This window comes from Dendropsophus ebraccatus, chromosome 10, assembly GCF_027789765.1.
Source record: "Dendropsophus ebraccatus isolate aDenEbr1 chromosome 10, aDenEbr1.pat, whole genome shotgun sequence".
Classification (NCBI taxonomy): domain Eukaryota; kingdom Metazoa; phylum Chordata; class Amphibia; order Anura; family Hylidae; genus Dendropsophus; species Dendropsophus ebraccatus.
The window spans coordinates 2,306,866-2,334,737 of record NC_091463.1 but is presented as its reverse complement, the minus strand read 5'-3'; the positions used below and the strand labels follow the sequence as shown (position 1 = coordinate 2,334,737).

Genomic DNA, 27,872 nt, shown 5'->3' with positions numbered 1-27,872 from the left:
ATACAGTACACTACTATAGATGTGGGGGAAGGAGTTACTGATGCACTGTGCTGATATATACAGTACAGTACTATAGATGACGTGGGGGGGAATAAGTTACTGATGCACTGTGCTGGGCTGATATATACAGTACACTACTATAGATGTGGGGGAAGGAGTTACTGATGCACTGTGCTGATATATACAGTACACTACTATAGATGACATCGGGGAAGGAGTTACTGATGCACTGTGCTGGGCTGATATATACAGTACACTACTATACATTACGTGGGGGGAAGAAGTTACTGATGCACTGTGCTAATATATACAGTACACTACTATAGATGTGGGGGAAGGAGTTACTGATGCACTGTGCTGATATATACAGTACACTACTATAGATGTGGGGGAAGGAGTTACTGATGCACTGTGCTGATATATACAGTAAACTACTATAGATGTGGGGGAAGGAGTTACTGATGCACTGTGCTAATATATACAGTACACTACTACAGATGTGGGGGAAGGAGTTACTGATGCACTGTGCTGATATATACAGTACACTACTATAGATGACGTGGGGGGGAATAAGTTACTGATGCACTGTGCTAATATACAGTACACTATAGATGTGGGGGAAGGAGTTACTGATGCACTGTGCTGATATATACAGTACACTACTATAGATGACGTGGGGGGGAATAAGTTACTGATGCACTGTGTAGGGCTGGGCGGTATACCGCAAAAATACCGATACCGTCACTGGCGTCGGTTAACCGACCTCAACTTAGCCAGGACGGTATTTGCGGTATTTTTGTATTTTTTTTGTATTTTTCTGCTGCTCCTCCAGCTCGGACATGCCGGCGTCACTGCACACACAGCACAATAACTTGTGCAGGGACGCCGGTATCAGAGCGGGAGGTGGAGGAGCAGCGGGGTCCAGGTGACAAAGCCGCCCGCCCCCCGCAGCCAAGCGCCCCCCGCCCGTCCGAGCGCCCTCACCACTTCCCTCCCCACCCGTCCAGGCCCCGTCCCGCCGTACCTGTCCGTCCATGCGCCCACCCGTCAAGTCCGGTCCCATCCGGCGTCCCTGCACACACAGCATTGCCCTCCCCGCCCCGCTCGGACGGGACTTGTGCCGGGAAGTGAGGTGCAGGTCGGTCGGGCATTCCGCCTAACAGCCGCGGCTGACCAGCTGTACATATCGCGTCCCGTCGCCCCGGCCACACATGCAGGTCACGGTCTCTGGATGAGGCTGCAGAGACTGTAATGGTGATAGCGTCCTGCGGGTCCTGGAGCTGAACAGCGGGATCTGCATCCCCCGATCCCGCTGTACAGCTCCAGTAATGGCAGCGACGCTATCACCATTACAGTCTTTGCAGCCTCATCCAGAGACCGTGACCTGCATGTGTGGCCGGGAGGGGAACCTGTGTGCCTGTGTGCCCTGTGTCCCCCCCCCCCCCCCCCCCCCCCCCAGCTGCTCCAGTCCCCCTGTGTCCCCCCCCAGCTGCCCCAGTCCCCCTGTGCGCCCCCCCAGCTGCTCCAGTCCCCCTGTGTCCCCCCCCCAGCTGCTCCAGTCCCCCTGTGTCCCCCCCCCCAGCTGCTCCAGTCCCCCTGTGTCCCCCCCCAGCTGCTCCAGTCCCCCTGTGTCCCCCCCCCCCCCAGCTGCTCCAGTCCCCCTGTGTCCCCCCCCCAGCTGCTCCAGTCCCCCTGTGTCCCCCCCCCCAGCTGCTCCAGTCCCCCTGTGTCCCCCCCCAGCTGCTCCAGTCCCCCTGTGTCCCCCCCCCCCCCAGCTGCTCCAGTCCCCCTGTGTCCCCCCCCCAGCTGCCCCAGTCCCCTGGTGTCTGCTCCAGTCCCCCTGTGTCCCCCCCCAGCTGCCCCAGTCCCCCTGTGCCCCCCCCAGCTGCTCCAGTCCCCCTGTGTCCCCCCCAGCTGCTCCAGTCCCCCTGCGTCCCCCCCAGCTGCTCCAGTCCCTCTGTGTCCCCCCCCAGCAGCCCCAGTCCCCTGGTGTCTGCTCCAGTCCCCCTGTGTCCCCCCCAGCTGCTCCAGTCCCCCTGTGTCCCCCCCAGCTGCTCCAGTCCCCCTGTGTCCCCCCAGCTGCTCCAGTCCCCCTGTGTCCCCCCAGCTGCTCCAGTCCCCCTGTGTCCCCCCAGCTGCTCCAGTCCCCCTGTGTCCCCCCAGCTGCTCCAGTCCCCCTGTGTCCCCCCCAGCTGCTCCAGTCCCCCTGTGTCCCCCCCAGCTGCTCCAGTCCCCCTGTGTCCCCCCCAGCTGCCCCAATCCCCCTGTGTCCCCCCAGCTTCCCCAGTCCCCTGGTGTCTGCTCCAGTCCCCCTGTGTCTCCCCCAGTCCCCCTGTGACCCCCCCAGCTTCCCCAGTCCCCTGGCGTTTGCTCCAGTCCCCCTGTGTCCCCCCCCCCAGCTGCCCCAGTCCCCCTGGTGTCTGCTCCAGTCCCCCTGTGTCTGCCCCAGTCGCCCCATTCCCCCTGTGTCCCCCCCCCCAGCTTCCCCAGTCCCCTGGTGTCTGCCCTAGTCCCCCTGTGTCCCCCCCAGCTGCCCCAGTCCCCCTGTGTCCCCCCCCCCCAGCTTCCCCAGTCCCCTGGTGTCTGCCCCAGTCCCCCTGTGTCCTCCCCAGCTGCCCCAGTCCCCCTGTGTCCCCCCAGCTGCCCCAGTGTCCCCCCCAGCTGCCCCAGTCCCTCCGTGTCACCCCCAGTCCCCCTGTCACCCCCAGTCTGCCCCAGTCACCCCCTGCCTGCCCCAGCCACCCCCAGCTGCCCCCCTCTTATAATCATACACCCCTGTCCTCCCCCCGTATAGTCATACACCCCTGTCCTCCCCCCGTATAGTCATACGCCCCTATCCGCCCCCCTATGTATAGTCATATGCCCCCATCTGCCCCCCTGTATAGTCATACACCCCTGTCCGCCCCCCCATATAGTCACACACCCCTATCCACGCTCCCTGTATAGTCACACACCCCTATCCACGCTCCCTGTATAGTCACACACCCCTATCCGCCCTCCCTGTATAGTCACCCACCCCTATCCGCCCTCCCTGTATAGTCACCCACCCCTATCCGCCCCACCCTGTATAGTCACACACCCCTATCCGCCCCACCCTGTATAGTCACACACCCCTATCCGCCCCACCCTGTATAGTCACACACCCCTATCCGCCCCACCCTGTATAGTCACACACCCCTATCCGCCCCACCCTGTATAGTCATACACCCCTATCCGCCCCCTATCCCTATGCACTGCCTGTATAGTCCTGTAACCCGATCCCAACCTCCTGTATAGTAATACACCCCAATCCATCCCCCCCATATAGTCATACACACCTATCCCTCTGTGACCTGTGTATACCCTGTAGAGGCTGTATACCTGTATATACACATGTCCAGGTCTCTGCTGAGACCCCCTAATAATGACAAATAATAATAATGATAATAGACAAACCATGGGTTGCTGCTCAGTGAGTTCTATTTTACTTTTTTGAATCAAAATATCGCCAGTTTGGCACGGCAAGTGGGTGTGGTTTGCAAAAAAGGGGTGTGTCATAATTATCGTTCAATTATCGTTACCGCGGCTACATGTGCGATAAACCGCGATATTGATTTAGGCCAATATCGCCCAGCCCTAGCACTGTGCTAATATACAGTACACTACTATAGATGTGGGGGAAGGAGTTACTGATGCACCGTGCTGATATATACAGTACACTACTATAGATGTGGGGGAAGGAGTTACTGATGCACTGTGCTGATATATTCAGTACACTACTATAGATGACGTGGGGGGGAATAAGTTACTGATGCACTGTGCTAATATACAGTACACTACTATAAATGTGGGGGAAGGAGTTACTGATGCACTGTGCTGATATATACAGTACAGTACTATAGATGACGTGGGGGGGAATAAGTTACTGATGCACTGTGCTAATATACAGTACACTACTATAGATGACGTGGGGGGGAATAAGTTACTGATGCACTGTGCTAATATATACAGTACACTACTATAGATGTGGGGGAAGGAGTTACTGATGCACTGTGCTGATATATACAGTACACCACTATAGATGTGGGGGAAGGAGTTACTGATGCACCGTGCTGATATATACAGTACACCACTATAGATGTGGGGGAAGGAGTTACTGATGCACTGTGCTGATATATACAGTACACTACTATAGATGATGTGGGGGAAGGAGTTACTGATGCACTGTGCTGATATATACAGTACACTACTATAGATGTGGGGGAAGGAGTTACTGATGCACTGTGCTGATATATACAGTACACTACTATAGATGACGTGGGGAAAGAAGTTACTGATGTGCTGGGCTGATATATACAGTACACGACTATTAGAGATGAGCGACCCTGGAGCATGCTGGAGTCCATCCGAACCCAATCGTTCGGCATTTGATTAGCGGTGGCTGCTGGAGTTGGATAAAGCCCTAAGACCATCTGGAAAACATGGATACAGCCAATGACTATATCCATGTTTTCCAGACAACCTTAGAGCTTAATCCAACTTCAGCAGCCACCACTAATCAAATGCCGAATGATCGAGTTTGGATGGACTTTGGACTTTAGTTTGTATAGATTACGTGGGGGAAAGAGTTACTGATGCACTGTGCTGGGCTAATATATACAGTACACTACTATAGATGACGTGGGAGAAGGAGTTCGCTGGGGACGCCTCGTGGCTGGGACCGGTAGCTGGGGACGCCTCATGGCTGGGACCGGTAGCTGGGGACGCCTCGTGGCTGGGACCGGTAGCTGGGGACGCCTCGTGGCTGGGACCGGTAGCTGGGGACGCCTCGTGGCTGGGACCGGTAGCTGGGGACGCCTCGTGGCTGGGACCGGTAGCTGGGGACGCCTCGTGGCTGGGACCGGTGGCTGGTGACCGCTCTTCCTCCCTCCTGCACGGTGATTTATTTATTTTTTTTTACCAAATTAGAAAAAAGGCGTAAAAAGAAAAGCGGACACCACCACCCCAACCACATCTGCCATAACTGCCAGCCGCAGCGAGTCGCCCGTCCCCATCTCTGATCCCAAACAAGCCAAAGTGGCCAACAGGAGAGAGAGCACCGGGCGCCCCATCAAACCACCAAAGAAAGATCTGGAAGATGGCGAGATCCCACAGCACGCCGGCAAGAAAGGCAAGCTGACCGAGCACCTGAAATACTGCGACAGCATCCTGAAGGAGATGCTCTCCAAGAAGCACGCTGCCTACGCCTGGCCCTTCTATAAGCCCGTGGACGCCGAGGCTCTGGAGCTGCACGACTACCACGATATCATCAAGCACCCCATGGACCTCAGTACTGTAAAGGTCAGTCCCACTCCTCTCAAGGATCTTCCAGCTTTTCACCTTACTTTCTGGGATGTTTTATCTATAAGAGACAGAGGGGATGGGCTAGGTCCCTGTTCACACCATGTTATGGCCTACGCGGCAATCTATCTGTTCCATATCCCACCATATGTCTGTGCCGCTGGGTATGGGGCAGGTCAGGAGTATCTGACCAGTATAAGCAATCATATACATAAAGGGAATCAGTCACTGTTATATAGAGGTCAGGAGACACATGGGACCTGTCATATAACAGTGTCAGCAGTCTGGAAGCACAGACAGATATATGACAGGTCCCCTGTCTCCTGACCTCTATATTTCTGTCTGTGCTTCCAGACTGCAGACACTGTTATATAGAGGTCAGGACACATGAGACCTGTCATATATCTGTCTGTGCTTCCAGACTGCTGACACTGTTATATGACAGGTCCCATGTGTCTCCTGACCTCTATATAACAGTGTCACCTGTCATATATCTGTCTGTGCTTCCAGACTGCTGACACTGTTATATGACAGGTCCCATGTGTCTCCTGACCTCTATATAACAGTGTCACCTGTCATATATCTGTCTGTGCTTCCAGACTGCTGACACTGTTATATAGAGGTCAGGAGACACATGGGACCTGTCATATATCTGTCTGTGCTTCCAGACTGCTGACACTGTTATATGACAGGTCCCATGTGTCTCCTGACCTCTATATAACAGTGTCACCTGTCATATATCTGTCTGTGCTTCCAGACTGCTGACACTGTTATATAGAGGTCAGGAGACACATGGGACCTGTCATATATCTGTCTGTGCTTCCAGACTGCTGACACTGTTATATAGAGGTCAGGAGACACATGGGACCTGTCATATATCTGTCTGTGCTTCCAGACTGCTGACACTGTTATATAGAGGTCAGGAGACACATGGGACCTGTCATATATCTGTCTGTGCTTCCAGACTGCTGACACTGTTATATAGAGGTCAGGAGACACATGGGACCTGTCATATATCTGTCTGTGCTTCCAGACTGCTGACACTGTTATATAGAGGTCAGGACACATGGGACCTGTCATATATCTGTCTGTGCTTCCAGACTGCTGACACTGTTATATAGAGGTCAGGAGACACATGGGACCTGTCATATGTCTCTCTGTGCTTCCAGACTGCTGACACTGTTATATAGAGGTCAGGACACATGGGACCTGTCATATATCTGTCTGTGCTTCCAGACTGCTGACACTGTTATATAGAGGTCAGGAAAAACATGGGACCTGTCATATATCTGTCTGTGCTTCCAGACTGCTGACACTGTTATATAGAGGTCAGGAGACACATGGGACCCCTCATATATCTGTCTGTGCTTCCAGACTGCTGACACTGTTATATAGAGGTCAGGAGACACATGGGACCTGTCATATATCTGTCTGTGCTTCCAGACTGCTGACACTGTTATATAGAGGTCAGGAGACACATGGGACCCCTCATATCTGTCTGTGCTTCCAGACTGCTGACACTGTTATATAGAGGTCAGGAGACACATGGGACCCCTCATATATCTGTCTGTGCTTCCAGACTGCTGACACTGTTATATAGAGGTCAGGACACATGGGACCTGTCATATATCTGTCTGTGCTTCCAGACTGCTGACACTGTTATATAGAGGTCAGGACACATGGGACCCCTCATATATCTGTCTGTGCTTCCAGACTGCTGACACTGTTATATAGAGGTCAGGACACATGGGACCTGTCATATATGTCTGTGCTTCCAGACTGCTGACACTGTTATATAGAGGTCAGGAGACACATGGGACCTGTCATATATCTGTCTGTGCTTCCAGACTGCTGACACTGTTATATAGAGGTCAGGAGACACATGGGACCCCTCATATCTGTTTGTGCTTCCAGACTGCTGACACTGTTATATAGAGGTCAGGAGACACATGGGACCTGTCATATATCTGTTTGTGCTTCCAGACTGCTGACACTGTTATATAGAGGTCAGGAGACACATGGGACCCCTCATATCTGTTTGTGCTTCCAGACTGCTGACACTGTTATATAGAGGTCAGGAGACACATGGGACCCCTCATATCTGTTTGTGCTTGGGAACGTCTGACTCTTTACACCAGGGTATGAAAACCTTCTGGAAGCAGAGCTGGATATATGACCGGCACCTTGTGTCTCCTTGTCCTAACAGCATCTAACGGTGCCGGCAGTCTGGAATGTGGATTACCGCTGACACATTAGATTTAAAAAAATGTTTGTAATTTTTTACAAAGCTTCTCCCCTAATCAAAGTGAAAATCTCTAACTTTCTCATTTAAAAATATGTAATAAAATAAGCCTGTTTGACACAGGCCCATAATGTTCAGCCAAAAGTGGGGATGGGCAGGGGTGCGGGCAATAGATACCTTCTATATTTCTATATATACAATGAATTAACCCCTTAAAGACAGAGCCAATTTCAATTTTTGCACTTCCATTTTTTTTCCTCCTTGCGTATAGAAGGCCATAGCTGTTGCATTTTTTCACCTAGAGACCCACATGAGCCCTTATTTTTTGCGCCACTAATTGTACTTTGCAATGACAGGCTGAATTTTTTCATAAAAAACACTGCAAAAACAGAAAAAAATAAATGTGTGGTGAAATTGAAAAAAAAAGCATTTTGTTTATTTGGGGGGTATTTGTTTTTACGCCATTCGCCCTGGGGTAAAACTGACCTATTACAATTTTTCTGGATTTGATGCGACCAAAAATGCGCAATTTTCCACTTTGGGATTTTTTCACGCTTACGCTGTTTACCGTACAAGATTGGGAATGTGATTAATAATTTGGGTAATTACGCACGCAGCGATAGCAAACTTTGTTTGTTTATTTATTTATAACATGGGAAAAGGTTCAAACTTTTATTAGGGGAGGGGGCTTTTTATTAATAATGACACTTTATTTATTTTACACATATACTAGAAGGCCCCCTGGGGTTAGGGTTATTCCCCCTGGGGTTAGGGTTATTCCGAAAACAACAGAGTGCCGAGCCAGGATCAGCGACATTACGGCGCAGACTCCGGCTGGTAATGGATGTGTGGATCGCTCCTCCAGGACAATGTCCCGGGGGGGGCGATCCACCCCACTAGACCACCAGGTATGAGGGACAGCAAGCAATCAGATGCAGCTGTCAACTTTGACAGCTGCATCTGATTGCTTGATTAGCGGGCCGCAGTCCCTGGCTACATGGCGCACCCGGGACCGCGGCGGTTTAGAGCGGCCCCTCTCTGAAGTCCCCGAGGCGACCACAGGGAGTAAATATACGCCCTGTGTCGTTAAGGGGTTAAAGGAGAAGTCCGGTGAAAATCTTTATTAAAGTATTGTATTGCCCCCAAAAGTTATACAAATCACCAATATACATTTATTATGGGAAATGCTTAGAAAGTGCTTTTTTCCCTGCACTTACTACTGCATCAAGGCTTCATTTCCTGGATAACATGGTGATGTCACTTCCTGGATAACATGGTGATGTCACTTCCTGGATAACATGGTGATGTCACGACCAGACTCCCAGAGCTGTGCGGGCTGTGGCTGTTGGAGAGGATGATGGCAGAGGATGCTCAGTGTCCCTCATTGTCCCCCTGCCATCATCCTCTCCAGCAGCCACAGCCCGCACAGCTCTGGGAGTCGGGTCGTGACATCACCATGTTATCCAGGAAGTGAAGCCTTGATGCAGTAGTAACTTTATAAGCATTTCCCATACTAAGTGTATATTGGTGATTTGTATAACTTTGGGGGGGGCAATACAATACTTTCAGAAAAATTTCACCAGACTTCCCCTTTTAATAAATTTGTAAAAAGCAATAACTAATATAGTCCCATTTAAAACTGTAGATCCTAGCGCCAAAAAATGAGCCCCCAATAATGAATAAAGAGAGCAGATTCCCCCCGGACAAGCCGCTATATGGCCCTGTGGAGGGGAACATAAATGTTAAGGCCTTATTAAATGATTATCGGTCGACAGATATTGGCCGTTAATCGCCTTGTGTAATGGAAGATAACGATCAGCCGACATGAACGATGTCGGCTGATAGTTGTTTTTCAACATGTACAAAGACAAACGACTAAGATAGCAACGATCAGCTGCCGTCACTCCGTAGTATAGGAGGCTGCTATCTTCTATGCGCTGCCCTGACGATCTAGCGATCACCTGGGCAGCTCCCCCGGCTCTTACCCGCTCACTACCAATACATGTAATAGCGCCAGCAGTGAGCGGGGAATGAGTAGCAATGTTTGCTCCTCTGCATGGCCCTGTGTAATAGGGGTTTTACTGCACAAATGGAAACTGGCTCCGTCCTCAAGGCCAAAACAAGGTGCCAGTCACTGACGGCAAAGAGCACTTGGCAATGGCAGGCAGCGGAAACACAAACTGAAGGCTGGGCGCTGGGTGCTTATGTATTCCCCCAAATTTATGGGGAGATTGGAGACCCCATTGTTGAGAAATGGGAGGGGATGTCTTTGGGGGCAGCAGGGTCTTCTCTTCTCTGCCCACCGTGGGATATGAGGGCAGTGGAGGCTACATGGGGGGCTTTATGAGAAGTGGGCAGATTCCTCTTGGTATAGTGGACTCTGCTCCATCTGCCCCTCGCCTTCATTCTATATGTCATCTGCTTCCCCTCACTTGTTCTGTTTGTTTCATTGCAGAAGAAAATGGACGGCCGGGAGTACCAGGACGCACAGGCGTTTGCAGCCGATATACGGTTAATGTTCTCAAACTGTTACAAGTACAATCCCCCAGATCACGAGGTGGTGGCCATGGCCAGGAAACTCCAGGTAAGTGACCAATCTATGGCTTAGAGGGGGGCTCCGCGATATAACAATTGAAGTACGAGCAGAGGACAGAGCCATATTCTGCAGATCTTTAGGGTGCGCAGAGTGGAATAGTCTTCCCACGCCGTAATATTGGGTCTGTACATGTTTCTCATGTTACTGCAGATTTACAGAGAATGAGACTAAACGCGATCTACTGACTGTGCAACACGTCTGTGTGTGCTGCTTCTGTGCAGATAGTCACTATAAGGCTACGTTCACACGTAGCAAAAGTGGAGGAATAAATGTTTATTCTTCGGCGCAGAGAGAGAAGGTGCGCAAGCCTCCCATAGACTGTCATTATGACAGGGAGGATGGCGGAATTCTCTGCACTTTTCCTTCCCCCTGCTCATCCTCCTCCTCCTCTTTCTTGCCTTGACCTTTCCCTGCTCGTTGTTGTCCTCTTTCTTGCCTGTGACCTGCACTCTTCCCCCTGCTCATCCTCCTCTTCTTTCTTGCATGTAACCTGCACTCCTCCTCCACCTGCTCGTTGTTCTCGTCTTTCTTGCCTTTGACTGGCACTCCTCCTTCCCGACTCATCTCTTTTTGCCTGTAACCTGCACTCCTCTCCCTGCTCATCCTCCTCCTCCTCTTCTTTCTTGTCTGTGACCCGCACTCTTCCCCCTGCTCATCCTCCTCCTCTTTCTTGCCTTTGACTGGCACTCCTCCTTCCCGACTCATCTCTTTTTGCCTGTGACCTGCACTCCTCCTGACTCCTGCTCATCCTCCTCCTCCTCCTCCTTCTTCTTTCTTGCCTGTGACCTGCACTCCTCCTCTCCCTGCTCATCCTCCTCCTCTTTTGCCTGTGACCTGCACTACTACTTCCCCCTGCTCCTCATCCTTGGTATCTCTGACCTGATCTGCTTCCACAGGATGTTTTTGAGATGAGATTTGCCAAGATGCCTGATGAGCCAGCAGAGCCTCCCGCCGCTCCGCCAGCAGCGGCCCCGGTGGTCAGTAAGAGCGTGGAGAGCAGTCACACCAGTGAGGAGAGCTCGTCCCAGTCCGATAGTTCAGACTCTGAAGAAGAGCGTGCCACGCGGCTGGCCGAGCTGCAGGAGCAGGTGAGAACATTCATCCTCGGGAGTTAGTTTTGGGATAACCCCTTTATGTACAGGTCTGAGACTCCTCACTTCTCCCTACACCGATACATTGTACCAAATCTGAGCAGTGCTGATGCTGGACTGTATTCGGCTTTAGGCTCTGTGCACACAGGATTTATCCATTGATTTACAAATCCTTCATGCGGTCTCCACACGGACGGGTCAATCTGCACAGAATGTAAAGTATTCGGGGTGAGGCGGATTACACATGGGGTGACAATGTGTTGTGTGCACAGGGCCCTAGTTAGAGAATCTCTTTCCACCTCTGCAGCTGAAGGCCGTACACGAGCAGCTGGCCGCACTCTCCCAGGCGCCCGTGAATAAACCAAAGAAGAAGAAAGAGAAGAAGGAAAAGGAGAAGAAGAAAAAGGACAAAGAGAAAGAGAAGGAGAAAGAAAAGCACAAGATGAAAACCGAGGAGGAGAAAAAGATGAAATCTGTGCAGCCAGCGAAGCCGCTCCCACCGAAGAAGGCTCCGGCAAAGAAAGCCAACAGCACGACCGCGACCACTACATCCAGCACCATTACCCCCCCTGCCAACAGGTGAGCACCATACGGCACAGTGCATGGGGAGGACAGGAGTATACAGGTGAGCACCATACGGCACAGTACATGGGGAGGACAGGAGTATACAGGTGAGCACCATACGGCACAGTGCATGGGGAGGACAGGAGTATACAGGTGAGCACCATACAGCACAATGCATGGGGAGGACAGGAGTATACAGGTGAGCACCATATAGCACAATGCATGGGGAGGACAGGAGTATACAGGTGAGCGCATGTCTCCAGCACATCACACTGTATACAGCTACATGTACAATACATGGGGAGGACAGGAGTATACAGGTGAGCACCATACAGCACAATGCATGGGGAGGACAGGAGTATACAGGTGAGCACCATACAGCACAATGCATGGGGAGGACAGGAGTATACAGGTGAGCGCATGTCTCCAGCACATCACACTGTATACAGCTACATGTACAATACATGGGGAGGACAGGAGTATACAGGTGAGCACCATACAGCACAATGCATGGGGAGGACAGGAGTATACAGGTGAGCACCATACAGCACAATGCATGGGGAGGACAGGAGTATACAGGTGAGCGCATGTCTCCAGCACATCACACTGTATACAGCTACATGTACAATACATGGGGAGGACAGGAGTATACAGGTGAGCACCATACAGCACAATGCATGGGGAGGACAGGAGTATACAGGTGAGCACCATACAGCACAATGCATGGGGAGGACAGGAGTATACAGGTGAGCGCATGTCTCCAGCACATCACACTGTATACAGCTACATGTACAATACATGGGGAGGACAGGAGTATACAGGTGAGCACCATACAGCACAATGCATGGGGAGGACAGGAGTATACAGGTGAGCACCATACAGCACAATGCATGGGGAGGACAGGAGTATACAGGTGAGCGCCATATTGCACAAAACATGGTGAGAACAGGGGTATACAGACGAGCACAATGTCTTCAGCACATCACCCTGTATACAGCCACGTGTACAGTACTTGGTGTTTGGTATACAGGAGTTACGATGTGTCCTTAGTCTTTCCAGTATGGGGGGATGTCACCCACATCATATATCTTCCTATTGAACCTTCTCTTTCATGTCTGTCTGCAGTAAGCAGCCGAAAAAAGGGGGTAAACAACCTCCATCTGCAACCTACGACTCTGATGAGGAAGAGGAGGGTCTGCCTATGACCTATGACGAGAAGCGTCAGCTCAGCTTGGACATCAACCGGCTCCCGGGGGAGAAGCTGGGCCGTGTGGTTCATATTATACAATCCCGAGAACCTTCTCTAAGAGACTCCAACCCTGATGAGATAGAAATAGATTTTGAAACCTTAAAACCCACAACCCTGCGGGAGCTGGAGCGATACGTCAAGTCCTGTTTACAGAAGAAGCAGCGGAAACCCTTTTGTGAGTAGTGTATGGGCCCCATGTTGTCTCCTGTCAGATCCTGAAGAGGCATTGAGTAGACTAGACCAGTGTATGGGCCCCATATACTGAGGTTGTCAGGTTCTTACAGCCCCGGTTTAGGTGCTGGGCTGATTTGTCTCTTGCATTGGGTTTCACACAGGTCAGAGGTCTATGGGTGCTCTACTAAAGCAGAGCTCAGCCGGGGGCGGGGGTCTTGATAATGAAGTAGCCTTGGTATATGGTGGCTGCTGAGCCCTGTACTGGGAGTTCTGGTTATCCCCTCCAGTCCTCACCCTGTTCCATCTTTTCCTCCATATTTCAGGCTTCATTTCTGCATTTTCATTTCCATAACTTTCCTGCAGTGTTCTGGTTTGGGAGTGAACGGGATATTGTAGGCATTGTGTAGTCTCTTCGTGTAGATTGTGTAGGCCTCTTTTATAGACATTGTGTAGACATTGTATAGAGTATAGACTTTACAGGCCTCCTATAGACATTTGTGTAGGCATCGTATAGACTCACATTATAAATTGTACCCTGGGTTTCAGCATCTTTTGCTTTCACACTTTAGCTCTTACGTCCAGACCCTTCACAATCTGCTTCTGGTTGAAAACATTTATGCTCAGACGTCCCTGTTGGATTGCTAAGCTGATCAGTGCCTGGACGCAGGTGGGTCACTCGCTGCTTTGCTCATGTCGGTCGACCCCTGCGCTCAAGCAATGATTTTGCTTAAAATTTGGCCTGTTGGGAGTCCTGCAGAGTTCCCTCGAGCCCTCTGGAGCAGTGTTTTCCAACTCTAGTCCTCAAGCCCCCCCAACAGGTCAGGTTTTGAGGATAATCTTGGGCTGTGGCAGACGCCTATGAGCTTTGTGTTCTCTCACCTGTCTGCTTGGAGGATATCCTTAAAACCTGTGCTGCTGGTGGGGCTTGAGGAGCAGAGTTGGCAAACACTGCTCCGGAGGTTCTTCTGCAAACCTCTGTCTGTTGGCATCTGGCATCTGATCGCTTCACTTTCCCAGCAGCGTCGGGGAAGAAGCAAGGTGTAAAGTCCAAGGAGGAGTTGGCTCAGGAAAAGAAAAAGGAGCTGGAGAGGAGACTCCAGGATGTGAGCGGCCAGTTAAATAACAAGAAGCCCGCGAAAAAAGGTACCGTTCTGGTGGACCCCCTTCCCCAAAGGGTTAATGACTGAGCTGAGCCAATCCCTGTGTCCGCAGACATCGCAGAGATTTTTCTGTTCGTCCTGTCTTCTAGTTTTGTATTTTATTTGTAGTGACGGTAATAATTCCATCATGAGAAGGGGAGAAAGTGTGGCCCCAGGTTACCTGCCGTCCTCCATGGTCTGCGGCTGAGGCCTGTGCTGTTAGTGTGAAAGCAGAGCACGTACATCCCCTGTGGTCGTGTCTGCTGTCATGGTGCACACTCAGCTGGGGCCTATAGAGGGCAGTAGGGATCTCCACAATGACAGAATTCAGATAAGTCAATCTTTGGGGTGCCGGTGGCACTCTGCCTAGAGTTATACTTTGGGCTCTTGTTGGTGGAGGATGTGATGTGGTAAGTGCCATCAATGAGAAAAGTGAGCATGCAGGAAACTCGCTCCATGTGGCTGCTTAATGCTGCATGAAGCCTTCATCCATGTTGTAGGGATTGTGGTCCCTACAGCTGCTGCATTCATCCCCCTCCCACTGCTTCTGTATTAACAAGCCATGGCTCTGCCGACGCTTTCTCCACTCCTGGCTGCAGCTATCCTCTGAGGCTTTACTGTGCAGACTTCTCCTGTTTCTTCTCCACAGTCAGGACAGATTTAGCATTTGTTGCTTTGGAAATGTTTCTCTGTTTGTGTATTCCCCCCCCCCCCCCCCCCCCCCCGGGTTCCCTCTGCCAGGTGCTCTGACGACACATCCCCTTTTTTCCTCCACAGAGAAATCGGGCTCGGGGGCGGCAGGAGGACCCTCTCGGCTCAGCAGCAGTAGTAGTTCCTCAGAATCCGGCAGCAGTAGTTCCAGTGGATCCAGTTCAGACAGCAGTGACTCTGAGTGAAATCCTCCCATGCAATGAAGATGTAAATGGTGTGCTGTTATCCCTCTTCTCCCCGGTGTTTCCTGTCTGCAGAGCCTTGAGGTTCATCTAACACTTTTGGTGTGCGGTTTAAAAAGAAATTTGAAGAGAAGAAAAAAAAATGTAAAAACCGATTCCCAAGACCGAAAACTACAAACTAATTTTATTTTTAAAGAAGAGGAAATAGTAAATTGTCTGGCTCTGACGAAGAGGCGTCAGCAATAACAGCGAGCGGGAGGCCTTGTCGCCTCATGGGATTTTATGAAGGTTTACTATATATTAATAAAAAGGTTTTAATTCTGTTTTTAATTTCTTTTCCCCTCTTGTTTGGCCTGAATGGTGTCTCTGTGGGATCAGACGGGACGTTCACGTGACAGACTGAGACCCTGGTCCCGGATGAGCCCCCAGGTCTTGTGTGTGACGGTACCTGCTCCTGCGGAGGACTCTCTGCCTTGTACTTAGATGTGTCTGGCCTCGTCGTAGTCCGTAGATATACTAATCTCACGTTTACAGCTTCAGCATATTGCCTGGATTCTTTTCTCTCAAGATATATAATATCCTTCCTGTTTTTTTTTTGTCTCTGGATCATGGACGCCGCGTGCACACAGCACTTGTAGCCGGTAGCGGATCTACACTTGTGGTCGGGATATATATTTTTAATGTATTTTCTTATTTACCTCAGAACAAAATATACAAACGCAAACATTATTTTTTAACTCTAAGATTTCCCCCCCCCCCCCCTTTTTTGCATGGCCCGGAATAGTATGTGCCCCCCTCCCCTCCTTGGCGACACATTCCATTAGCTTCCGTACTCCATTTTGTATGTACATAGAAACACATTATTTATTAACCATACGATATCCTGGCTTTTTTTTTTTCTTCTTTTAAAATTAAATTGCAAAAAGGTGAAGCGGGACTTAGTGGTTTTGATAATGGGGAGGGGTGGGGGGGTTCGGGGATTGGCTTCCATGTTTACCTTGTAGAGACATGAGTGCTGGTGCACTTGCAGACGCTGTTCGGAGTTGGACAATCTCTCCATGTTGTGTGTGTATATATTCTCATCAATGTTTTATATATTGGGGATCTTTGGGGTTTAATGATAAATCTATATAAATACTTTTTGTCGGGCGATGGATGCTGGGGGTCGCCTCTTGTCCGCTCTGCACACAATCGTCAATTGCTTTGTTTCTTCTCCTTTTAGACTTGCATGTAAACAGAAAGTTTTTTTTTTTTCTCCTCCTGGTGTTGACCCTTTAATTTCTGGAGGGAATGGTGGACACTCCAAAAGTGACTCTACGCCATTGTTAGTCCTGAGCTTTCTGGATTTTAGACGGTTATTTTCTATATATTTTTTCCATAGATTTTTATTCTGTACAGCGTTTTCTTCGGGCTCGCCCTCGGCTCCGGTATAACTTGTCTTGGTCCCTGCATTCTCGCTGGAGATCCTGGCTTCTTCCATTTCATGTTATACAGAGTTTAGGACCATTTTGTTCCATTTCATTTTTAGCAGCTACCAAAAAAAAAAAAAAAAAAAACCACGAACCAACATGGCAGCTCTGACCATTGTAGCTCGCTGTTCATAATGGCGCATTTTAAAGGGTTTGTGAACAATAAAAGTAGTTGTCTATTTTTACCTGTGTGATTTCTCTGTTGTGTCAATTGTTCGATCCGCTTGCTCTGTGGGTTATTTTATGTACTTCATGTGGGGTTGGTAAATCCTTATACTGGGGCTCCAGTGATTGCAGTAATGTGGAGATTTCAGTTGCGACCGAGAAAACTAAAGTGTTTTTTGATGGCGGTAATTGTGTAACACATACGTGGTCTACCCACAACTTCTACCCTGTCTGTGAAACATTGAAACTGCAGCTCAACTGTGATCCATGAGCAGCACACCCCCGCAACTTAAAGCTGGGATGGGGAACCTTTGGCCCTTAGGCTAAAGCTCTAGCTCTCCAGGCATGATGGGAATTGTAGTTTTGCAACAGCTGGAGGGCCGAAGGTTGCCCATTCCTGGCATAAAATAACCCTCCATGGCTGTCAGTAATCTTCCATCATGCCCTGACAAAACTCTTGAAAAGCTAGGTTGCTGCAAAACTACACTATTAAAAATATTTGGAAATTGTTGCAAAACTGCAGCTTCCATTGAGCTTTGGTTGTTGGGTGATGATGGGAGTTGTTGGGCAACAGCTGGAGCCCCACTGGTTGGACAACGCTGCTGTAAATTCCAGTGCATCTAGATTTTATGGTTCCATGTTGTATGGCAGTATGATAGGACCACCATAGATCTGCCTGATCTCTCCGATGCAGATGTAAGGGGGTAGTACCAGCATCCAAAGTGATCACCTATCCACAGAATCAGGAATAACAAAGCTGGTGAGAATGGGAAGAGTCCAACCCCTAGGACTGCCACTTCTCCCCCCCCCAAAAAAAATAAATGGTGGTCTGTAGTGTGCTGGTGTCAAGAATTCTATTCTGTGTTGCCACACCACCCATTCAGGAAACAATTTTTCTCTATTCTGAGAATATTGGGGTACCAGTACTTGACCAATGTGGTGTATGAGCGGCTTCTCTATGGCTGATCCTGTAGTCCTGAGCCCTCTGAAGCCATGTTTATAAATCTACAGATTTTATAAGCTTCATTATATTAGTTCTGACCAGAAAAATTCCTGTGACGAAGCCCAGTAACACCGATCACAGGTTCAAGCTAGGGCAATGTAGACAGAGAACAGTGCAGATCCCACGGTTGGGCTCTTAATTAATGAAATACAAAATCGCAGCCCTGGACAGTGGACAGTCTGCTCTGGTGACAACATTGTGGCCGATCGTGGCTACTGCAGCTCAGCTCCTATTCATGCTGATCAGTCCCCCACTTCCAGCCCTGTTGACTGTGTAGTGTGGGCTGCAGCTGTGCTGATCAGCGACTGAACACTGCTCCTGGGCTCAATCAATCAATTTTTACCAGAATACTGTTTGCAGATGATCATTATATGGATGCAATCCCTAGCACAACTGTGGGTCTAAAAAGCCTGACTGAGTGTCCTAGTCCCTGTCAGACCCCCCAATGCTTCTGTCAGTTTGGATCAGTGCAGCGGTGGTCGGGCAGGACTTGGTAGTAATATGGGCTCAAGCATATGTCAGTATCATACTGGTCTCTGTGTCCAGACAACTGGACTTTGCCTACAGTGTTCCAGGGCAGTACGCGTATCCGACCTTGCCTGTACGTCTGATAGAAGTGTCAGCTCTGCTGCCCACCTCTCACCTCATCAATTTTAGTCTCATTCTCCTTGAGGTACTGTAATAAAGGGATTTGATCAGAGCATTGACATTCTGACACCTCCTGCTGCTTTGTTGCCTCTTGTTGAAAGTCAGAGTTTATTTTATTGGAGATTTGGGGCGAGTCAGGCACATGACCAGCAGAAAGTCCCAAACATTGGTGTGGTCTGTACCGCTCTCACACAGTGGGTGGGGCCTCCCCTCTGCCGCATTTATTGCGTTATATGCCAGTATATAATAGTGTAGAGTAGGGCTTGTGTACTAGGGATAGCTCCGTGAGGCTTTGTAACGCCCCCTTACTTGTATGTCCTTTGTAGGCCAAGCAGCTGAGCTCCTACAGTTTAAAAGGGCATGAGGCAATTCACCAGAAGGCTCTCTGTAGATGCTGGGAGAAGCAGGGAATGCTGGGAGCTTTCAGCTGTGCAGTAAAAAAAAAAAGGTGATCAGAGATGAGCAGCAGCTTTATTCTGAATACAGCATAAAACGTAATCTATAATATCACAATGAGAACACTGGTTGGTGATGACACAGCGGCTCCTCCCATCCATGATTCTAGAATGTTCTGCTGGTGATGAATCATCACTCTCATCGTGTCCGCGGAGCGCCGTCTCGTGTCTCATCATATTTCCTGGTTCTGCAGCATCCTATAAGGAGAGGGGGTCACGGGGATCCCCGAGCCACCTTAGTCATTCAGCAGATACTTCTTTATAATGAACCCCAGCTCTGGAGACATCTTTTGCCTCTTTAACGTTCCCAGTACTGCAACTAATTCACAGGACAATGTTTTCAATAAGTAATAACAGATGAAGGCCTTATCATCATCCTACTTTTCCTTTACGTCATGTGGTGATCACTGTTATTCCCTTAATTCTTCCTGAAGAAGTGCTGGTGTAGGAGTGTGTTACGTGTGTCACATCACTACAAGTGGGGGATGTGATGATTTTGGGTGCTGGGTGTATCCTCTATTGAAGGTGGCCTGGGTCACATGATCGAGCAGAACTTGGACTGGCCAGTATCCCTGGTGATGCTGTTCTTATCTCGGACCAGAATGGACTGGTTCCCGTACTGGGAGTACCACATGCTCTGGCTGCGGTTCAGGTAGGTACCAGGGGGCGCCGTCTCCAACCTCTGCTGCTGCTGCTGCCAGATTAGCAGTGAGGTATCACGGTATCTCAGCCTGGCATATCTCTCTGACATAGCCTTCTCCGCCAGTGTGACTCGCCCGGTGCTCATTGTAGATCTGTGCGCCTAGAAATCTTCTAGAAGCTTCTGTCCATCACCCCGAGCATTTAGAAACTGCAGAATAATTCTCATCTTAACCCCCGGGAGCCCAGTACCAACCACGGGTGAGCGTCAACGTAAACCATGTGACCTGCACCAAAAGAAAAAAGCACCAGGAATAATCCGCTCACCAGCCGCAATCACCCCAAATCAGTGTCCTGTACCGCTTATACATAATCATCCTATAAACCCAAATATCAATGTCTTGTGATCCCCCCCCCGGTATGTCTGTCCCATCCTGCCAGTATCTGTCTCCTTGCCCTCATAACCCCCCTGTATCTCTGTCCCATCCTCCCCCCCCCAAATATCTCTCACGTCCTCCAGGTATCTGGCTGCCCCCCCCCCCCCCTGGTATGTCTGTCCCATCCTGCCAGTATCTGTCTCCTTGCCCTCATAACCCCCCTGTATCTCTGTCCCATCCTCCCCCCCCCCCCAAATATCTCTCACGTCCTCCAGGTATCTGGCTCCCTGGCTGCCCCCCCCCCCCCCCGTATGCCTATCCTATCCTGGTCTGTTGTCCTGTTCCCCCAGTATGCCTGTCCCATCCTTCTGGTATCTGTATTCCTGTTCCGTCCTCCTGGTACCTGTCTCCATACCCCCCAGTATGTCTGTCCCATCCTCCTGGTTTCTGTCTCCCTGCTCCTCTAGTCTCTTTGCCAACCTCCCATTAGCTGTCGCCCTGTCTTCCCAGTATCCTCATCCTGTCCTCCCGGTATCTATCTCCCCATTAACTCCGCCCTGTCTTTCTGGTATATGTGGGCCCCATCTCCCCAGTATCTCCATCCTCACCCACCCCCACCCTGTATCTGTCTCCCCTGTACCCAAGTCGGTATTCCGAACTGATGCTGCCCCCGGCACTACACCTGATGACTCCCCATCTTCTCTCAACAATCAGCATCATGATTTTCTAGTTTCTGAACATTATATTGATATCTAATCAGTCTTAGGCCACATTCCCACATTTACTGTACGTCACCACATGCAGCAGATGCCAGACCCTCATGCTGTAACCAATAGGTTTATGGCCAATAATCCTGGTAACAGAACATGACTACTGGGGGAGGGATGGGAGCCTGGTTTCGGCCACATGCATTTCTCTACATGGAAAAATTGTCTGAATCGCATTTTTCATGGCTTTTAACAGCTTAAACATAACATAACTCCCCAGTATAACATCCATGCTACCCAGTATCTCCGCTCCGTCTCCCCAGTATCCCAGTCCCTTCCTCCCGACGTCTGTCTCCCCAGTATACCCATCCTATCCTCCCGGTATCGGTCTTCCCAGTATCTCCGTCCCGTCCTCCCGGTATCTTTCTCCCCAGTATCTCCGTCCCGTCCTCCCAGCATCTGTCGCCCCGGTATACCCGTCCTATCCTCCCAGTATTGGTCTCCCCGACTCCCCAGTATCTCCGTCCCGTCCTCCCGATGCCTGTCTCCTCGGTATACCTGTCCCATCCTCCCGGTATCTGTCTCCCCAGTATCTCCGTCCCGTCCTCCCGGTGCCTGTCTTCTCTCAGTCCCATCCTCCCGGTATCTGTCTCCCCAGTATCCCCCTCCCCAGTATCTCCGTCCTGTCCTGCCGGCATCTGCCTCCCCAGTATCTCTGTCCCGGCGTCTGTCTCCTCAGTATCTCCGTCCCGTCCTCCCGGTATCTCCATCCCGTCCTTCCATTATCTGTCTCCCCGGTATACCCGTTCCATCCTCCGACAATCTGTCTCCCCAGTATCCCCGTCCCGTCCTCCCAGTATCTCCGTCCCGTCCTCCCAGTATCTGTGTCGCCAGTATCCTCGTCCCATCCTGCCGGCATCTGCCTCCCCAGTATCTCTGTCCCATCCTCCCGGTAACTGTCTCCTCACCCCCGTTTCGTCCTCCCGCTATCTGTCCCATTCTCCTGGTATTTCTGTCCTGTCCTGTCTCCCCAGTATCTGTCTCCCCGGTATCTCCGTCCCGTCCTCCCAGTATCTGTCTCCCCAGTTTCTCTCTGTCCCATGCTCCCGGTATTGGTCTCCCCAGTATCTCCGTCCCATTCTCCCATATCTGTCTCCCCAGTATCTCCGTCCCGTCCTCCCGGTATCTGTCTCCCCAGTTTCTCTCTGTCCCATCCTCCCGGTATTGGTCTCCCCAGTATCTCCGTCCCGTCCTCCCATTATCTGTCTCCACATCTCTTCCTGTCACCTTGTACTGTCCTCCCGGAATCTGTCTCCCCTGTATCTCCGTCCCGTCCTCCCGGTATCGGTCTCCCCGGTATCTGTCTCCGCGTCTCTCCCTGTCACCTCATACTGTCCTCCCGGTATCTGTCTCCCCGGTATTTCCGTCCCGTCCTCCCGGTATCGGTCTCCCCGGTATCTCTGTCCCATCCTCCCGTTAGCTGTCTCCCCGGTATCTCCGTCCCATCCTCCTGTTAGCTGTCTCCCCGCTATCTCCGTCCCGTCCTCCCGGTATCTCCATCCCATCCTGCCTGTATCTCCGTCCTGTCCTCCCGGTATATATCTCCCCAGTTTCTCTCCGTCCCGTCTTCCCGATATCTGTCTCCCCGGTATCTCCGTCCCGTCCTCCCGGTCTCTGTCTCCACGTCTCTCCCTGTCACCTCATACTGTCCTCCCGATATCGGTTTCCCCTGTATCTCCGTCCTCCCGGTATCTGTGTCCCCGGTATCTCCGTCCTCCCGGTATGTGTGTCCCCGGTATCTCCGTCCCGTCCTTCCGGTATCCCCCTCCCCAGTATCCCCGTCCCGTCCTGCCGGTATCTACCTCCCCAGTATCTCCGTCCCGGCGTCTGTCTCCTCAGTATCTCCGTCCCGTCCTCCCGGTATCTGTCTTCCCAGTATCTCCGTCCCGTCCTCCCATTATCTGTCTCCCCGGTATACCCGTCCCATCCTCAGAGTATCTGTATCCCCATCCCGTCCTCCCAGTATCTGTCTCCCCAGTATCCCCGTCCCGTCCCATCCTGCCGGCATCTGCCTCCCCAGTATCTCCGTCCTGTCCTCCCGGTATCTATCTCCTCACCCCCGTTTCGTCCTCCCGGTATCTGTCCCATTCTCCTGGTATCTCTGTCCCGTCCTGTCTCCCTGGTATCTGCCTCCCCAGTATCTCCGTCCCAGCATCTGTCTCCTCAGTATCTCCGTCCTGTCCTCCCGGTATCTATCTCCCCAGTTTCTCTCTGTCCCATCCTCCCGGTATTGGTCTCCCCAGTATCTCCGTCCCATCCTCCCATTATCTGTCTCCCCGTTATCTCCGTCCCGTCCTCCCGGTATCTGTCTCCACGTCTCTCCCTGTCACCTCGTACTGTTCTCCCGGTATCGGTATCCGTCTCTCCGTCCCGTCTTCCCGATATCTGTCTCCCCGGTATCTCCGTCCCGTCCTCCCGGTCTCTGTCTCCACGTCTCTCCCTGTCACCTCATACTGTCCTCCCGGTATCGGTCTCCCCTGTATCTCCGTCCTCCCGGTATCTGTGTCCCCGGTATCTCCGTCCTCCCGGTATCTGTGTCCCCGGTATCTCCGTCCCGTCCTTCCGGTATCCCCCTCCCCAGTATCCCCGTCCCGTCCTCCCGGTATCTGTCTCCACGTCTCTCCCTGTCACCTCGTACTGTTCTCCCGGTATCGGTATCTGTCTCTCCGTCCCGTCTTCCCGATATCTGTCTCTCCGGTATCTCCGTCCCGTCTTCCCGATATCTGTCTCCCCGCTATCTCCGTCCCGTCCTCCCGGTATCTGTCTTCCCAGTATCTCCGTCCCGTCCTCCCATTATCTGTCTCCCCAGTATACCCGTCCCATCCTCCCAGTATCTGCCTCCCCAGTATCTCCGTCCCAGCATCTGTCTCCTCAGTATCTCCGTCCCGTCCTCCCGGTATCTGTCTCCCCAGTTTCTCTCTGTCCCATCCTCCCGGTATTGGTCTCACCAGTATCTCCGTCCCATCCTCCCATTATCTGTCTCCCCGGTATCTCCAACCCGTCCTCCCGGTATTTGTCTCCACGTCTCTCCCTGTCACCTCATACTGTCCTCCCGGTATCGGTCTCCCCGGCCCGTCCTCCCGGTATCTGTGTCCCCGGTATCTCCGTCCCGTCCGCCCGGTATCCCCCTCCCCAGTATCCCCATCCCGTCCCGTCCTGCCGGCATCTGCCTCCCCAGTATCTCCGTCCCCGCATCTGTCTCCTCAGTATCTCCGTCCAGTCCTCCCGGTATCTGTCTTCCCAGTATCTCCGTCCCATTATCTGTCTCCCCGGTATACCCGTCCCATCCTCCAAGTATCTGTCTCCCGGGTATCCCCGTCCCGTCCTCCCAGCGTCTGTCTCCTCAGTATCTCCGTCCCATCCTCCTAGTATCTGTGTTCCCAGTATCCCCGTCCCGTCCTGCCGGTATCTCCCTCCCCAGTATCTCTGTCCCATCCTCCTGTTATCTGTCCCATTCTCCTGGTATCTCTGTCCCGTCCTGTCTCCCTGGTATCTATCTCCCCAGTATCCCCGTCCCGTCCTCCCGGTGTCTGTCTCCCTAGTATCCCTGTTCCGTCCTCCCAGTACCGCCTCCCCAGTATCTCCGTCCCAGCATCTGTCTCCTCAGTATCTGCGTCCCGTCCTCCCGGTATCTGTCTTCTCACCCCCGTTTCGTCCTCCCGCTATCTGTCCCATTCTCCTGGTATCTCTGTCCTGTCTCCCCAGTATCTGCCTCCCCAGTATCTCCATCCCGGTATCTGTCTCCCCGGTATCTCCGTCCCGTCCTCCCGGTATCTGTCTCCCCGGTATCTCCGTCCCATCCTCCCGGTATCGGTCTCCCCAGTATCTCCGTCCCATCCTCCCGGTATCGGTCTCCCCTGTATCTCCGTCCCATCCTCCCGGTATCTGTCTCCACATCTCTCCCTGTCACCTTGTACTGTCCCCCCGATATCGGTCTCCCCTGTATCTCCATCCCGGTATCGGTCTCCCCAGTACCTTCGTCCCGTGCTCCCGGTATAAGTCTCCCCGGTATCTCCATCCCATCCTCCCGGTATCTGTCTCCACGTCTCTCCCTGTCACCTCATACTGTCCTCCCGGTATCGATCTCCTCGGTATCTCCGTCCCGTCCTCCCGGTATCAGTCTCCCCGGTATCTGTCTCCGCGTCTCTCCCTGTCACCTCATACTGTCCTCCCGGTATCTGTCTCCCCGGTATTTCCGTCCCGTCCTCCCGGTATCGGTCTCCCCGGTATCTCTGTCCCATCCTCCCGTTAGCTGTCTCCCCGGTATCTCTGTCCCATCCTCCCGTTAGCTGTCTCCCCGGTATCTCTGTCCCATCCTCCCGTTAGCTGTCTCCCCGGTATCTCCGTCCCATCCTCCTGTTAGCTGTCTCCCCGCTATCTCCGTCCCGTCCTCCTGGTATCTCCATCCCATCCTGCCTGTATCTCCGTCCTGTCCTCCCGGTATATATCTCCCCAGTTTCTCTCCGTCCCGTCTTCCCGATATCTATCTCCCCGGTATCTCCGTCCCGTCCTCCCGGTCTCTGTCTCCACGTCTCTCCCTGTCACCTCATACTATCCTCCCGATATCTGTTTCCCCTGTATCTCCGTCCTCCCGGTATCTGTGTCCCCGGTATCTCCGTCCTCCCGGTATGTGTGTCCCCGGTATCTCCGTCCCGTCCTTCCGGTATCCCCCTCCCCAGTATCCCCGTCCCGTCCTGCCGGCATCTACCTTCCCAGTATCTCCGTCCCGGCGTCTGTCTCCTCAGTATCTCCGTCCCATCCTCCCGGTATTGGTCTCCCCAGTATCTCCGTCCCGTCCTCCCGGTCTCTGTCTCCACGTCTCTCCCTGTCACCTCATACTGTCCTCCCGGTATCGGTCCCCCAGGTATTTCCGTCCCGTCCTCCCGGTATCGTTCTCCCCGGTATTTCCGTCCCGTCCTCCCGGTATCGGTCTCCCCGGTATCTCGGTCCCGTCCTCCCGGTATCGGTCCCCCCGGTATCGGTCTCCCCTGTATCGCCGTCCCGTCCTCCCGGTCTCGTTCTCCCCGGTATTTCCGTCCCGTCCTCCCGGTATCGGTCTCCCCTGTAGCTCCGTCCCGTCCTCCCGGTATCGTTCTCCCCGGTATTTCCGTCCCATCCTCCCGGTCTCGTTCTCCCCGGTATCTCTGTCCCGTCCTCCCGGTATCTGTGTCCCCGGTATCTCCGTCCCGTGCTCCCGGTATCTGTGTCCCCGGTATCTCCGTCCCATCCTCCCGGTATCTGTGTCCCCGGTATCTCCGTCCCATCCTCCCGGTATCTGTGTCCCCGGTATCTCCGTCCCGTCCTCCCGGTATCCCCGTCCCGTCCTGCCGGTATCGGTCTCCCCGTCTCTCCCTGTCACCTCGTACTGTCCTCCATGGTCTCCGCAGTTTGCCCACCCCGTTCCCCCGCTGAAGATGTGGGGGCCGGGATGACCGGATTTCCCTGGGGCCTCAGTCTCTCTTATAGATCAGCGTCACCCGCGGGTCACCCGCTCTCTCCCCGCATCCAGCCGCTCACCTGTCAATCACACGAGCTCCCGCAGCCATGGTAACGCTGCTCCTAATGCGCGGTGTGGTAGAGAACGCTTCCCCGGAGCACAGCGCCGCTGCAGCAAGGTTCCGCCCGGTTCCCCGCGCAGCCCCGGCGTGGCATCCTCTGTACTGGCAGCAGCAAAAGGAATAACATGGAAAAGCCGAGGCCTGAAGACTCCCGGGGATGTGGCGGGAGGTATTTTATAGCGCACACTAGACTTCCTGTGTGTAATGAAGGCGACAATAAGATACCTTATAAATAGCTACAGGATTAGATACCCAGCGGCCAGACAGTATCACGCAATAAGCTTGGTGGGTGGTAGGCTTAGATACAGGGGTTCAGCAGACAATGTCACACATAACAGGCTTAGATACAGGAGCTCAGCAGATGGGGAAGGAGTGGGGGAACCTACTGGTGTCCTATATACAGGGAGGACCTACCTACTGGTGTCCTATATACAGGGAGGACCTACCTACTGGTGTCCTATATACAGGAGAACCTACCTACTGGTGTCCTATATACAGGAGAACCTACCTACTGGTGTCCTATATACAGGAGAACCTACCTACTGGTGTCCTATATACAGGAGAACCTACCTACTGGTGTCCTATATACAGGAGAACCTACCTACTGGTGTCCTATATACAGGAGAACCTACCTACTGGTGTCCTATATACAGGAAGGACCTACCTACTGGTGTCCTATATACAGGAGAACCAACCTACTGGTGTCCTATATACAGGAGAACCTACCTACTGGTGTCCTGTATACAGGAGAACCTACCTACTGGTGTCCTGTATACAGGAGAACCTACCTACTGGTGTCCTGTATACAGGAGAACCTACCTACTGGTGTCCTGTATACAGGGGGACCTACCTACTGGTGTCCTGTATACAGGAGAACCTACCTACTGGTGTCCTATATACAGGGGGACCTACCTACTGGTATCCTATATACAGGGAGGACCTACCTACTGGTGTCCTGTATACAGGGGGACCTACCTACTGGTGTCCTGTATACAGGGGGGACCTACCTACTGGTGTCCTATATACAGGGGGACCTACCTACTGGTGTCCTATATACAGGAGAACCTACCTACTGGTGTCCTATATACAGGGGGCACCTACCTACTGGTGTCCTATATACAGGAGAACCTACCTACTGGTGTCCTGTATACAGGGGGACCTACCTACTGGTGTCCTGTATACAGGGGGACCTACCTACTGGTGTCCTATATACAGGGGGACCTACCTACTGGTGTCCTATATACAGGAGAACCTACCTACTGGTGTCCTATATACAGGAGAACCTACCTACTGGTGTCCTGTATACAGGGGGGACCTACCTACTGGTGTCCTATATACAGGGGGACCTACCTACTGGTGTCCTGTATACAGGGGGACCTACCTACTGGTGTCCTATATACAGGGGGACCTACCTACTGGTGTCCTATATACAGGAGAACCTACCTACTGGTGTCCTGTATACAGGGGGACCTACCTACTGGTGTCCTATATACAGGAGAACCTACCTACTGGTGTCCTATATAC

General features: G+C 52.1%; 2 protein-coding genes across 10 annotated transcripts in view; one reads left to right on the top strand and one right to left on the bottom strand.

Annotated features, from left to right (window-relative positions):
• Positions 1-15,597, top strand: part of BRD3 (bromodomain containing 3) — a 65,241-nt gene extending 49,644 nt beyond the window's left edge. For 6 of the 9 annotated variants that reach the window (XM_069986298.1, XM_069986294.1, XM_069986297.1 and 3 more), the window contains exons 8-14: positions 4,948-5,319; positions 10,017-10,145; positions 11,054-11,245; positions 11,556-11,827; positions 12,938-13,236; positions 14,253-14,378; positions 15,152-15,597. In XM_069986298.1, the coding sequence (XP_069842399.1) occupies positions 4,948-5,319; positions 10,017-10,145; positions 11,054-11,245; positions 11,556-11,827; positions 12,938-13,236; positions 14,253-14,378; positions 15,152-15,270 (1,509 nt within the window). In that variant the 3' untranslated portion in view covers positions 15,271-15,597. Of the gene's footprint in view, positions 1-4,947; positions 5,320-10,016; positions 10,146-11,053; positions 11,246-11,555; positions 11,828-12,937; positions 13,237-13,804; positions 13,903-14,252; positions 14,379-15,151 lie in introns of those variants that run through there. The other 3 variants (XM_069986299.1, XM_069986300.1, XM_069986301.1) reach the window with 3 other exon arrangements.
• A 3,407-nt stretch (positions 15,598-19,004) lies between these two features.
• BRD3OS (BRD3 opposite strand) lies at positions 19,005-26,518 on the bottom strand. The gene is made up of 2 exons (XM_069986454.1): positions 26,308-26,518; positions 19,005-19,933 (listed from the first exon to the last, which is right to left on the bottom strand). Exon 2 carries the CDS (start codon positions 19,792-19,794, stop codon positions 19,543-19,545), a length of 252 nt encoding a protein of 83 aa, XP_069842555.1. The 5' UTR covers positions 19,795-19,933; positions 26,308-26,518; the 3' UTR covers positions 19,005-19,542.
• Between the last annotated feature and the right edge of the window lie 1,354 nt (positions 26,519-27,872).

Coding starts and splice junctions, on each gene's coding strand:
- BRD3OS (XM_069986454.1), bottom strand. CDS start 19,794: ATGAGCACCGGGCGAGTCACACTGGCGGAGAAGGCTATGTCAGAGAGA.